The sequence below is a fragment of the Rhinatrema bivittatum genome, chromosome 13, assembly GCF_901001135.1.
Source record: "Rhinatrema bivittatum chromosome 13, aRhiBiv1.1, whole genome shotgun sequence".
NCBI classification, from domain to species: domain Eukaryota; kingdom Metazoa; phylum Chordata; class Amphibia; order Gymnophiona; family Rhinatrematidae; genus Rhinatrema; species Rhinatrema bivittatum.
In genome coordinates, this window is record NC_042627.1 from 31397494 (window position 1) to 31411238 (window position 13745).

Here is a 13745-nt window from a genome sequence, read left to right on the forward strand (position 1 = left end):
ACATTGTCTCCTTACCTATCCCTATATCTGTCGGGTTAGCCACGTCTCTTGCTGAAGGAGATGTTTCTGCGTTCCGTATGTTGGTCCTTGACCTTCCCCAACATGAAACCCGTATAGGCGTAACGGGTCTTGCCGATACCCTTTCGGGAATGGAGGTCTTGCCATACGTTGCCTTATCCAATCTGTGCCATGCGTTTCTGCCTGCTTCCAGATTTCGGACATCAGATGTTCCATATTGGCTTGGTTAGAAACCCACGAGTCATCTCCAATCCGATTTTGGTGACAGGTGGCCGCTCTCTGCGTTCCTTGAGGTTTTGCTGACGCAGATTTGTTATTGCTGCGGACTCTGCTAGCCTTTTGCATTGCTTTCTTTTGACTTGCTACCTTCGACCTGCTGCCACTGGTTTTCGGTTGGTCAGCAGCCGTGATTCTTCGCTTGGGTGCCATATCAACTTGAATGTCGCGATTAACGTGCTGCAAAAAATTAGCATGGCAGACAAATAGTGGTAATCTTTTTCAGTCTGTTGACCTACTTAAAAAATGGTGCCATTCACATCACCCAAGATCTTCAGGCCCATATGGCTGGCTGTTTCCGACATCCATGATCCTAGCTGATGCCATTACGCAAAATGGCTGACATAATCTCTGGACCTCATTTGCCCATAACCAAAATAGCCACCTCCATGCTCTCTGCACCTCCTTTCCCCTTAACTAAGATGGCCCTTGCCATGCTCCCCGGCACATCATTTGCCCATAAACAAAATGGCCACCGCCATGCTCTCTGCAACCTCATTTGCCCATGACTAAAATGGCCGCCGCCTGCTCCCCTGAACCTTGTTTGCCCATAAGCAAAATGGCCACTGCCATATTTTAATTATAATTTTTTGCCCTCACCTGGCTTCAAGATGGCCACTACCATGTGATTAGGCACCATCTTTAGTTTTAAAAGAAAAACAAACGAGCTGTGCTTTTATTCATGCTGGCTCCCTATGTTGTGCACCCATCCTAGCTCAATTGGCCGAAATGGAGGGCTCTGAGTGGCCTGGGACAGGAGGCTCCTCCCCCACCCCCGCACCACTGGGACAGAGGTAAGAGAAGAAAATTTAAAAAAGAAAAGAAACACATGGTTTCTACTACTGCAGTGCTGTCACCATCATCCCTGAGCCATCTGCCCTCCCCAGCCGGAGTCACCAGCATGCATTCCCCTCCTCCACTTTCCACGTGTGTCTTACTTGCTCCCGTGAACCGCTGAAAAGAAAAGCTGAAATGCTTTACAAGCTGCTTCTGCCGCCGAGCCCAATGCTGCTCCTGCAGTGCCTGCCAGGAAAAAACAGCTGACCCTCCTGCTGCTGAGCCCTGCGATGTAAACAGCCAAAAGCTGGAACCCGAAGTCGGCCGGCGGTGCCTAGCAGAAAAGGGAGTGCCCCCTTTTAACGCTGATTCAGCTGCTGCCGGGCATTGAAATATTACTGATACCATACAGGTATGCTCAGCAACAGTTACATTATAATGGATGCTTCATTTATATATTTTCATTGGCACTAAATCCTACAGGACATATTTAAAAGTTTTAACTTGGGCACAATAAAGCAACAGAGCTCAGAAGCCATTTATAAATTCAATTCCTTTGCACTTCAAGTTACAAAGCCTAATAAAAAGACAATACATGCAGCAGTAGAAGTGTCGGTTTTACATCCTTAAAACACTGCTGGCTTTAACTAGGCCTCACCTCACGCTTTAACCCTTTACGCGCTCCTTCCGACTTTGCTGCAAAACTGACTGAGCCCACCACAATGCCAAGGGCTGTAACAGGTATCTAAGGGGTCCCTAAGGTACAGTAGTAATGGGAGGGCGGGTGGCTGGTTCAGTCAGTGCTGGGCAGTGAAAAGGCAGTTGCTGACCCCTGGCTTCCTCTTTTAAGGCCCGGCCCCAGGCAACCACATGCCGTGCCTCCCTCCGCTGACATCCCACGCTGTCACGTCATTTCTTTTTTTCCCTCCCTCTCGACTCTGCAGCCTTCCACTCGCGCCCATTGTGCCCCGCTCGCAAAATGGAATCGCGGGCTCTCAATGTGGGCAGCGCATAATGGCTGCTCCCATTTAACCCACCCGTCCCCCCTGTGACCCTTACATGCCCATAATAATCCCATTTCACACCGCTTAATTTCGAGAGTTGCTTTTATTGTTGGTCACATAATGGCTGCGGCCCAAACATAACACTGCAAGTTTGCACAATAATACATAAAACATCGTAACGAACCTAATCAACAACATTCCTTAACCTAAGGCTAATATATATATATATATAGTTAACTCCTGGTGACCAGCGCCCCACTAGCAAGTGATGAGCCAGCACTACCGCTGGCAAACGTGGTACCACCCGTAGAAGCCGTGGTAACGTCGCAGACACCTGGCCGTCGTAGCCACAGTGTCGTCATAGGATGGGGCCTCCCGCGACCTGACCGTGGAAGTCAGGGTCTTCGGTCGAAATCCGTCAGTGCCCCCTTTCATACCCCTGCCCTCTAGGCCGTTGAAGCATCGAGGGTCGGGGTCCTAACCTTTTAGACTGCCTGCCCGCTCATAGCCTGCCTGCTCACCTGCTTCTGGGCCGCTGGCCCTTACTAAGGCCAGAGGTATAATCCCAATAGGCCTAGCTAATGCGTTGGTCACTGTGCCACAATGCCAAGGGCTGCGACAGGTATCTAAGGGGTCCCTAAGTCGTACGTCTTTAGAATTTACTGGCACGTCAGTCGCAGTGTTTAGGTACAATGTCAGAGACTGATGGCGGAGGCTGCAGCCTAGCATCGAGCGAACTCAGCTGGTGAGTTTTTCCTCAGTCGTTTGAGAGCAGCATGGGAAAATGACTCCAGCATTCGGCCGTCTGTCGAGCTCGTGGGCCATAGTTGTTTGTGTCTATAATAGGGCGCGGTATGTTTGCTGCGCAGGCAGAGACTGGTATGATGCACGCTCATGTGCGTTTCCATGGCTTTATAGCAAGTGTAGTTGGCGGGGGTGGGCTCAGTCGGTTTTGCTGCAAAATCGGAAGGTGCACATAGGGAGCACGTAAAGTGTTAAAGCGTGAGGTGAGGCCTAGTTAAAGCCACCAGTGTTGTTTTAAGGATGTAAAACTGACACTTCTACTGCTGCGGCTTTGTAACTTGAAGTGCAAAGGAATTGAATTTATAAATGGCTTCTGAGCTCTGTTGCTTTATTGTGCCAAGTTAAAACTTTATATATTTCCTGTAGGATTTAGTGCCAATGAAAATACATTATAATGGATGCTTCATTTACATAACTGTTGCTGAGCATACCTGTATGGTATCAGTAATATTTGTGAATGCACATGTGAATATTTTATATATGACTTTCTAAGATGCAAAAAATTTAATTTTTCCAATATTGCAGTTACCTTAATTTCATTATATTACCGATTTAAAAAGTATAAAAATAATTTATATTAAATCACAGTAGAAACTATGCCATTGACACAAAACACTTTGGAAGTGATTTTCAAAGGAGTTACACATGTAAAAGTAGCATATATCATAGCAGTTTATCAGACATTGAACTACGCTTTGATTTTGGAAGGTTTATGGTTGATAAATAAGGTACATTTCTTCTGCTGCACCTACTGCCCCAGGCTTCTATAGGCTTCAGCGGTTGGTCAAATGGACTCTTCCAACCACATGGGGGTATCATCAGATTAGAAGATGCAGAACAATTTTAGGACAAGTTAAGAAAAAAGTGCCTCTCATAGCCTAATAAATAAAGAACTCCTAATGTAGCCGTTTGAAAGTATTTTAGGGCTTGATTCATCAAGGCATTTTCCTGTAGCCACAATGGGAGAAATGCCTTAGTGACTCAGGCCCATAGTATGGTTATAATCATTTATTTATTTTTATTTATTTATTTAACAGCTTTTAACAGCGAGCACATCACGCCGGTTTACAATAAACTTGTGAAAGGAGGAAATTACAAAAAACAGGGAGTGGGAGATGGAGCAGGTTCGAGAAAAGGGGGGGGGAGAGAGGGGGGGAAGTAAAGGAGGAAGAAGATAGCAGCTGAGAAATTAAAAGGAACGTAACATTATTTACATGAGAGGCAATAAATGAGGGATGAACATTGTCACAATGTTCTGTACCTTCACCTCACTGGCACAGTTAGCAGCAATGAAAGTAACTACCGGTAATTGTGAGACAAAAATAATCATAGTGTAAATAAAATGCATAATGGTTGCCTATTTTATAAAAGTTTTGTTTGTATTGATCATTAGTTGAGGGTGTTTTTAATTATATCAGTTTTGTGGAAGCAATTTATGATAAGGAAACAGGAGACTAGATTCGTGGTTTTCTGCTGTAGCTATATAGCATAACTCATCTTCCAGTTCCTGTGAGGCACAGAATTATGAAACTATGTTGAAATGTATTTCTTTCCTTTTGTATAGGGATGTGTCGCCCAAAAATGGTTCAGAAGTGTTTTTCTCTCGAAGTATCTATGAGAAATATTCTATGTCTCCAACCCTGTTAGAACTGTGGCATTTGGCTAATCGGTAATGTTACATTTTGTTTCTCTGCTGTCTTGCTGTTTTATTTAATTGTGTGTCCTATATACTAAATTGTATACATTATTTAACATCATATTAAGAGGTGTTTAACATTTGCCCTAAACCATGATGATTTACAAAGGCTTGACCAAATTCAGCATATATGGATGCATTAAAAATTAATACATCCACCACACATGCAAAGTATATACATAACAAAGTAATGACTGTCATTACAGTGCTGTTTACTAAGAGTGGAGGATCAGGTTATAAATTGTAGATTATCAATGCCTTCACCTCACTTTTCTCCCATCAGTCTGAGCTGGCAGGCATATCGCATCTTACCTTCTACTGGCTTGACCTCTAGTGTAGAGCTAGTGGCGCTGCAACTTTCTGTATCCATGCATTTGGTGGTGCCAGATCTGTGTAGGAGGTAAAATAAAACTCCTGTCAGAGTGTGGGGGATAATGTTCTGGGTCCTGGTGGGGTGATGTTGCTGTTGGGGAGGCATGAGTAGTGTGAGGTTAGCAGGGGTGGGGAAAATTATTTTTGTAGGTTGTGATATTTGTTGTGACTAACAAAAACGATGTTCTAATTAGTACATGAGTTTTTGAGACCACATAGTCTCTTCTTCGGATGTGCCTGGAAAGCTGAAAGAATGTTGTGGAACTGCAGTATCCACATTGGAGATTAGATTAGCATCAATTAGTATCTGTTATCTCCAGTCACTTGACATCTACTGATGATCTCTACTGTGGGATTTCAAATCTAACAACACTCTCTAGATATAAATGCTTCTTTCCTTCAGCCTTATAATCACTTCTATAGTATATGCTACAATATCAAATAGGTAATACAGCCTAACAAGATTCCATTTGTGAACCATAAACAAACCATTAATATTAAGTTTATGGTCATGGACATCCTGAATTATTTTTCAGGACTAATTATTAATGTGTATGGATCCTATGGAAAGGTTTAAGAAGGGAGCCCATGATTCTGAAATGCAAAGTTCTTTTAAATGTGCTCTGGCAACATTTGTATGTCTTAAAAAAAAAAAAAAAAGTGTGGAAGCAGTTAATGGCAGTCAAATTAAGTGCTTTACAAGGGAATACAGGGACCTTGTTGGATGCTTTTGTCTCATTTTCATGTGCAGTCTGACAGCCCTGAGCAGTGAAATGATCTTGATGTGCTTCTGTACTGAATACAGCTGGTTTTAAAATGCTAGCGTTTCCTGACATCCCTCTACTGGCATTATTTGAGTCAGCATTTTGTCCCTGCTGCAACTTAATTAAATTTGCCAGTTTGCACCACCAGGATGGACGTGTTCTCATACTTGGAGAGACAGCTGTGAAATGTTTTTGTTGAGTGCTGTGGAGGTGGTGATATTGGTTAGGTCTGAACAGCTCTAGAGACCTTTTTTTTTCTGATTCTGACATCAAGTCAGAAAATATAAGCATTTCTATGGCATCAGCAGTTAATGTTCACTCAGCAAACCTAAACTTTGTATGTAAACAAAATAAAACAAACACCTTTAAAGAGATAAAAGTACTGATTTTAAAGCAGCAAACGAAACAATTTTTAGGGACCCTGCTACAATCGAATACATGTTTTAAAATAGTTTTTCAAGACAGAATTATAACTACAGTTCTGTACTTCTCCTGTCATTGAGGATAGTTGTAAATGTCAGTAACAGAAAGATCACTCCTATGTAATCAGTTACTTCAACTCTGGTCATACTAGCTTGATTTCCTACTTTTGAAATGTAGGGTGCATGTTGATGACATGACTGCTCAGGTCAATGTAATGCTGGCTTGTCATTGGATCACCATGGTAACCATGATCTCACCCTTGCTTACAGGAAGAGTGTCATTTCTGTGGGACAGAATATGCCTGCAAATGTCACAAACTAACGGGTAGATTTTAAAAGGGCTGCAAGTGAGCCCATAAACGCCCATTTTGACGTGCAAAGATACGCTCTATTTTATAAAATATACACATAGGTAATAAAATACTCTTCATGCGCATATGTCTGCAGCTTTATACTCATATCTTACACATAGAGAATGAGCTAGCCTCTTTATAAGACTCAGCCTGACACTCAGTATATGGACCATTGTAAGGGGGCACTTAGATTCGGGGTGACTTTTCAGGAGGTGGGTTGGGTTTTGGTGGGGGGGGGGTGTTGTACAGACACATTCAGAGGTATTCATTGTAAAATTGACATCATTAAATAATTTTAGACCTTATAAGCGATAAAAATTCTAACAAGAGGAATTGATTTGTACACTGCAGTCTGTGCTAGCTGTGTTGTACAAATCAATTCCTTTTCATCACTTATAAGATCTAAAATTCTTTAATGATGTGAATTTTACAATATAGACATATTCAGGAAGTATTCAACACACTCCCTAACCCCAACCCACCTCCTGAAAACTCACCCCAAATCAAAGTGCCCCCTTGAAATGATCCATATACTGTCAGGCTGAGCCTTATAAAGAGGGTCTCTATCTCTCTCTCTGTTCACTGGACTCTTACACCTACTGAGAAGCTGTAGCAAAATTACGTGTGTAACATATGCATGCTGGCTGAGGAAAATTAGGAGTTACATACTTCAGTACTGGCCCCCATCTCTGGAATACCCATTTTCTGCCTATTTTTTTCTGGGCGCACGCATATTAATGTAGGTGCGCCCTTCCTGGCTATTTAAAATTCGCGTAATTCCCACATGGTCCACTTACGCTCATATGTGGCCATTTTGCGCGTGCAAGGCTTTTAAAATCTGCCTCTAAGGAAACTTTGGTTGTCAGTTTAACCCTAAGGCGAGTTCTATTTGATCTGAAACTTTGGTTTCCTAGCATGTAGCAGATGGATTCAGGACCAATGGGTATAGTGTGCTCCTGATAGCAGTTGGAGATGGAGACCAATTTCAATCTGACGTCAGCACCAGGAAGCTCTGCTCTTCAGTATTTTCCGTCTCCATAGCAGTTTGGGACTCTATACATGCTTGCTCAGCGTTAGAGTATTCAAACCAAAGAAGAGAGAAAATTCCAAACAAAGAAGAAATCTTACCTCTCCAGATGAGCCCCGCTCTCCTGCAGTGATACCTAAGGGTCCCTCCCCCAGTTGTGATTTCCGAGATCCCTCAGAGGTAGGCCTCAGTCCGATAGCCGGTTCCCGGCGTGGACTTAGCCGCTCCCGTTGCCGGGGGCTGAGAGGCAGCGCATTGGCATGCTTCAGAACCAAAGTGGAAGGCATTAGCCTAAAATCTCATCTGGAAGTCTCCCGCTTCCTGAGAGGGGTCAAGCAGATCCGTCCACCCTTAAAGTGGCTGGTACCTCTATGGAACCTCAATCTAGTACTAGACTTCCTAGCGGGAGCCTCCTTCAGACCTATCTGCGGTCTGTCTCTACGACTACTAACCTTGAAGGCTGCATTTCTAGTGGCAATATGTTCGGCCTGTCGCATCTCCGAACTTCAAGCACTATCCTGTCGGGAACCCTTTCTCAGATTCACACCGGGATCCATACAGCTATGCAGTGTCCCCTCTTTCCAAAGGTGGTTTCTCACAACCATCTAAACCAAACCATCTCGTTGCCATCTCCAGACGAGCACAAGGGCTCGGAAGAATCTCGCTGTTTTACGTTAACGTCGGCAGACTCCTAGTCTGATACCTGGAAAGGTTGGAATCCGTACGAAAGACGGACCACCTATTTGTCCTTCACAGCGGGAAGAAACAAGGAGAAGTGGCCTCGCGGGCAACCATAGCCCGCTGGATCAAAGAAGTAATCAAGGCGGCCTACGTAGAGGCAGGCAAGCCTCCACTGCTACAAGTCAAGACCCATTCCACTAGAGCCCAGGCAGTGTCCTGGGCGGAAAACAAGATGCTGTCCCCCACCGAGATCTGTCGGGCAGCGACATGGTCCTCCATTCACACCTTCGCCAGGATCTACCGCCTGGATGTTCAAGCTCGGGAGGACACAGCATTCGCAAGGGCAGTACTAAGTGGGCCACAGGCAGCTTCCCACCCAGTTCGGGAGTAGCTTTTGTACATCCCATTGGTCCTGAATCCATCTGCTACACGCTAGGAAATGGAGAAATTACTTACCTGATAATTTCGTTTTCCTTAGTGTAGACAGATGGATTCAGTATCCCGCCCATGGCTGCCGATTTGCACGAAAACATCGGGTGTCAATTCCTGAGAGCAAGACAAACATGGGTAAGCCATGCTTCTCTTCAGCTAGGACACCCATAGTTACCGGGTGTCGGCATTTCTCAGTTGAGGGCACTGGCGGTCTCCAGCTGTAGTCCACGTCAACCAGTTCAAGTTGATCAAGTTTCTCAAGTTATTCAAGTTAAACAAAGTTAATCAAGTTAATCAAATTATCCAGACATACATATATCCACATAAGAACATAAGAAAATGCCATACTGGGTCAGACCAAGGGTCCATCAAGCCCAGCATTCTGTTTCCAACAGTGGCCAATCCAGGCCATAAGAACCTGGCAAGTACCCAAAAACTAAGTCTATTCCATGTAACCATTGCTAATGGCAGTGGCTATTCTCTAAGTGAACTTAATAGCAGGTAATGGACTTCTCCTCCAAGAACTTATCCAATCCTTTTTTAAACACAGCTATACTAACTGCACGAACCACATTCTCTGGCAACAAATTCCAGAGTTTAATTGTGCGTTGAGTAAAAAAGAACTTTCTCCGATTAGTTTTAAATGTGCCCCATGCTAACTTCATGGAGTGCCCCCTAGTCTTTCTACTATCCGAAAGAGTAATAACCGATTCACATCTACCCGTTCTAGACCTCTCATGATTTTAAACACCTCTATCATATCCCCCCTCAGTCGTCTCTTCTCCAAGCTGAAAAGTCCTAACCTCTTTAGTCTTTCCTCATAGGGGAGTTGTTCCATTCCCCTTATCATTTTGGTAGCCCTTCTCTGTACCTTCTCCATCGCAATTATATCTTTTTTGAGATGCGGCGACCAGAATTGTACACAGTATTCAAGGTGCGGTCTCACCATGGAGCGATACAGAGGCATTATGACATTTTCCGTTTTATTCATCATTCCTTTTCTAATAATTCCCAACATTCTGTTTGCTTTTTTGACTGCCGCAGCACACTGAACCGACGATTTCAATGTGTTATCCACTATGACACCTAGATCTCTTTCTTGGGTTGTAGCACCTAATACGGAACCCAACATCGTGTAATTATAGCATGGGTTATTTTTCCCTATATGCATCACCTTGCACTTATCCACATTAAATTTCATCTGCCATTTGGATGCCCAATTTTCCTGCAATTTATCACAATCTGCTTGTGATTTAACTACTCTGAACAATTTTGTGTCATCTGCAAATTTGATTATCTCACTCGTATTTCTTTCCAGATCATTTATAAATATATTGAACAGTAAGGGTCCCAATACAGATCCCTGAGGCACTCCACTGTCCACTCCCTTCCACTGAGAAAATTGCCCATTTAATCCTACTCTCTGTTTCCTGTCTTTTAGCCAGTTTGCAATCCACGAAAGGACATCGCCACCTATCCCATGACTTTTTACTTTTCCTAGAAGCCTCTCATGAGGAACTTTGTCAAACGCCTTCTGAAAATCCAAGTATAATATATCTACCGGTTCACCTTTATCCACATGTTTATTAACTCCTTCAAAAAAGTGATCAGATTTGTGAGGCAAGACTTGCCCTGGGTAAAGCCATGCTGACTTTGTTCCATTAAACCATGTCTTTCTATATGTTCTGTGATTTTGATGTTTAGAACACTTTCCACTATTTTTCCTGGCACTGAAGTCAGGCTAACCGGTCTGTAGTTTCCCGGATCGCCCCTGGAGCCCTTTTTAAATATTGGGGTTACATTTGCTATCCTCCAGTCTTCAGGTACAATGGATGATTTTAATGATAAGTTACAAATTTTTACTAATAGGTCTGAAATTTCATTTTTTAGTTCCTTCAGAACTCTGGGGTGTATACCATCCGGTCCAGGTGATTTACTACTCTTCAGTTTGTCAATCAGGCCTACCACATCTTCTAGGTTCACCGTGATTTGATTCAGTCCATCTGAATCATTACCCATGAAAACCTTTTCCATTACGGGTACTTCCTCAACATCCTCTTCAGTAAACACCGAAGCAAAGAAATCGTTTAATCTTTCCGCGATGGCCTTATCTTCTCTAAGTGCCCCTTTAACCCCTCGATCATCTAACGGTCCAACTGACTCCCTCGCAGGCTTTCTGCTTCGGATATATTTTAAAAAGTTTTTACTGTGAGTTTTTGCCTCTACAGCCAACTTCTTTTCAAATTCTTTCTTAGCCTGTCTTATCAATGTCTTACATTTAACTTGCCAATGTTTATGCTTTATCCTATTTTCTTCTGTTGGATCCTTCTTCCAATTTTTGAATGAAGATCTTTTGGCTAAAATAGCTTCTTTCACCTCCCCTTTTAACCATGCCGGTAATCGTTTTGCCTTCTTTCCACCTTTCTTAATGTGTGGAATACATCTGGACTGTGCTTCTAGAATGGTATTTTTTAACAATGACCACGCCTCTTGGACATTTTTTACTTTTGTAGCCGCTCCTTTCAGTTTTTTTCTAACAATTTTTCTCATTTTATCAAAGTTTCCCTTTTGAAAGTTTAGCACGAGAACCTTGGATTTGCACACTGTTCCTTTTCCAGTCATTAAATCAAATTTGATCATATTATGATCACTATTACCAAGCGGCCCCACCACCGTTACCTCTCTCACCAAGTCCTGTGCTCCACTGAGAATTAGATCTAAAATTGCTCCCTCTCTCGTCGGTTCCTGAACCAATTGCTCCATAAAGCTATCATTTATTCCATCCAGGAACGTTATCTCTCTAGCGTGACCCGATGATACATTTACCCAGTCTATATTGGGGTAATTGAAGTCTACTATACAGAAACAGTTAAAGAAAGAATGTGCAACGAGCCACACTTATCACACAAAAAACACGTTGCCAGCAAATTTGAAAATTTTATGTGCTTAAGGATATTATCTCAACATGTGGACCATGTGGTATGATGGTCCACATGTTGAGATAATATCCTTAAGCACATAAAATTTTCAAATTTGCTGGCAACGTGTTTTTTGTGTGGTAATTGAAGTCTCCCATTATTACTGCACTACCAATTTGGTTAGCTTCCCTAATTTCTCTTAGCATTTCACTGTCCATCTCACCATCTTGACCAGGTGGACGGTAGTATACCCCTATCACTGTAGTCTTCCCTGATACACAAGGGATTTCTACCCATAAAGATTCAATTTTGTATTTAGTCTCATGCAGGATGTTTATCCTGTTGGACTCTATGCCATCCCGGACATAAAGCGCCACACCTCCTCCCAACTGCTCCTCTCTGTCACTGTGATATAATTTGTACCCCGGTATAGCACTGTCCCATTGGTTATCCTCTTTCCACCATGTCTCTGAGATGCCAATTAAGTCTATGTCATCATTTACTGCTATACATTCTAATTCTCCCATCTTACTTCTTAGACTTCTGGCATTAGCATACAAACATTTCAAAGTTTGTTTTTTGTTTGTATTTTTATTCTGCTTTTTAATTGATAGGGATAAGTTAGAATTTTTTAGCTCAGGTGAGTTTTTAGTTACAGGCACTTGGACTACTTTTCTAATTATTGGAAGCTCACTGTCGGGATGCCCTAATTCTAATGCATCATTAGTATCCTTTAAAGATACATCTCTCCGAACCATGCGCTGCTGAGCGACTGTCGGCTTTCCCCTTTGTTCTAGTTTAAAAGCTGCTCTATCTCCTTTTTAAAGGTTAGCGCCAGCAGTCTGGTTCCACCCTGGTTAAGGTGGAGCCCATCCCTTCGGAAGACTCCCCCTTCCCCAAAAGGTTCCCCAGTTCCTAACAAAACTGAATTCCCTCTTCCTTTGCGAGAAGAATACTGAAGAGCTGAGCTTCCTGCACAGGTATATGTACTGGTGCTGATGTCAGATTGGAATCTGACTCTGTCTCCAACTGCTATCAGGAGCACACTATACCCATTGGTCCTGAATCCATCTGTCTACACTAAGGAAAACGAAATTCCCTGTACGTACCAGAATCAGTCCAGACTGCTGGGTTATGCCTCCCTTCCAGCAGATGGAGTCAGAGAGAACTGAAAAAGAGCGCCACCTATATCCCCTGGTGTGCCACCTGCGATCCCTCAGTATTTCTCTGACTCCAGCAGATGAGAGAGCATAACCTGCGGTCCTGATCCTCTCTAAATTGGGAAGGGTTCCTGTCAGGTTTGGTTTTAAAATTTCTGGGGAATCCTCTGACTAGATCAACTGTAAAAAAAAAAAAAAAAAAAGACTAATAAAAGTGTAAGAGCCTTAGCAGGCGAGGCAGGGCATTGCCATATAGCCTTTTCCCGGACTACCTTGTCACACTGCCCGGTGAGAGAGAGGGGGAGGATTCATTTTTGGGCCGGTCACTCTTCCCCCCTCAGCTCCAGAGATGTTTAATTCCTTGGAGATTTTATGTCAGAGGAGTTGTCCTTCCTCTAAAGGCTCCACAAGTTCTGTATGTCACTAAACAGCTTTTATTGTGCGTTTCAGAAAGTTAAAAAAAAAAAAAAAAAGCACTAATTGTTCTTATAGGAGACAGTGATACAGAACTGTGTAAAAAAATAATAAATAAAATAAATAAATGTTGGTTTTTGTCGCCCTGTGCCTGCTCGTCTCACCTGGGCTCCAGAAGGGGTGGCTGGCCGCCCAAACCCATTTCGTGCGTTTTTGACATGCCTAGAGAGGCACTCCTTGTGCCATGTGTGGGGAGCCAGGGTACCGCCTCTCTCGCGAGGGCCTCTGCTCTCGGTGCATTCCCGGGGCGAGGGGCCTTCAAGACGGGCGGTTTTGGGTAGGGGAGCGGCTCTTACGTGCCAGAAGGCTCCTGATGCTGCTTCGCAGCCTCACAGACACAGGCCAGGCACGCTCCCGATCACGGAGGTGGCGGCCATCTTGCCTTCCTCTGCGCCAGCGGCGGCCATCTTAGATCACCCCGATAGCGATGCAGGCTCTATAGGGGAGGGCGAAGTGCTTCCCCCCCCGTCCCCGCTGGCGCTCAGCCCTCACAGACCCTGCGATTTGCTGAGAGACGATGACTTAACTCTGTTGGACCCAGCGGGGAGGTACTTTGAAGAGACCTCA

General features: G+C 43.6%; 1 protein-coding gene across 6 annotated transcripts in view; it reads left to right on the forward strand.

Moving 5' to 3' along the window:
• Positions 1 to 949: 949 nt before the first annotated feature.
• Positions 950 to 13745, forward strand: part of ICE2 (interactor of little elongation complex ELL subunit 2) — a 158966-nt gene continuing 146170 nt past the window's right edge. For 4 of the 6 annotated variants that reach the window (XR_003852373.1, XM_029574921.1, XM_029574922.1 and 1 more), the window contains exons 1-2: positions 950 to 1088; positions 4444 to 4548. Coding sequence is in view for 5 of the 6 variants with exons in the window: in XM_029574921.1 (XP_029430781.1) it covers positions 1024 to 1088; positions 4444 to 4548 (170 nt within the window). In the remaining variant the exon portion in view is untranslated. The other 2 variants (XM_029574923.1, XM_029574924.1) reach the window with 2 other exon arrangements.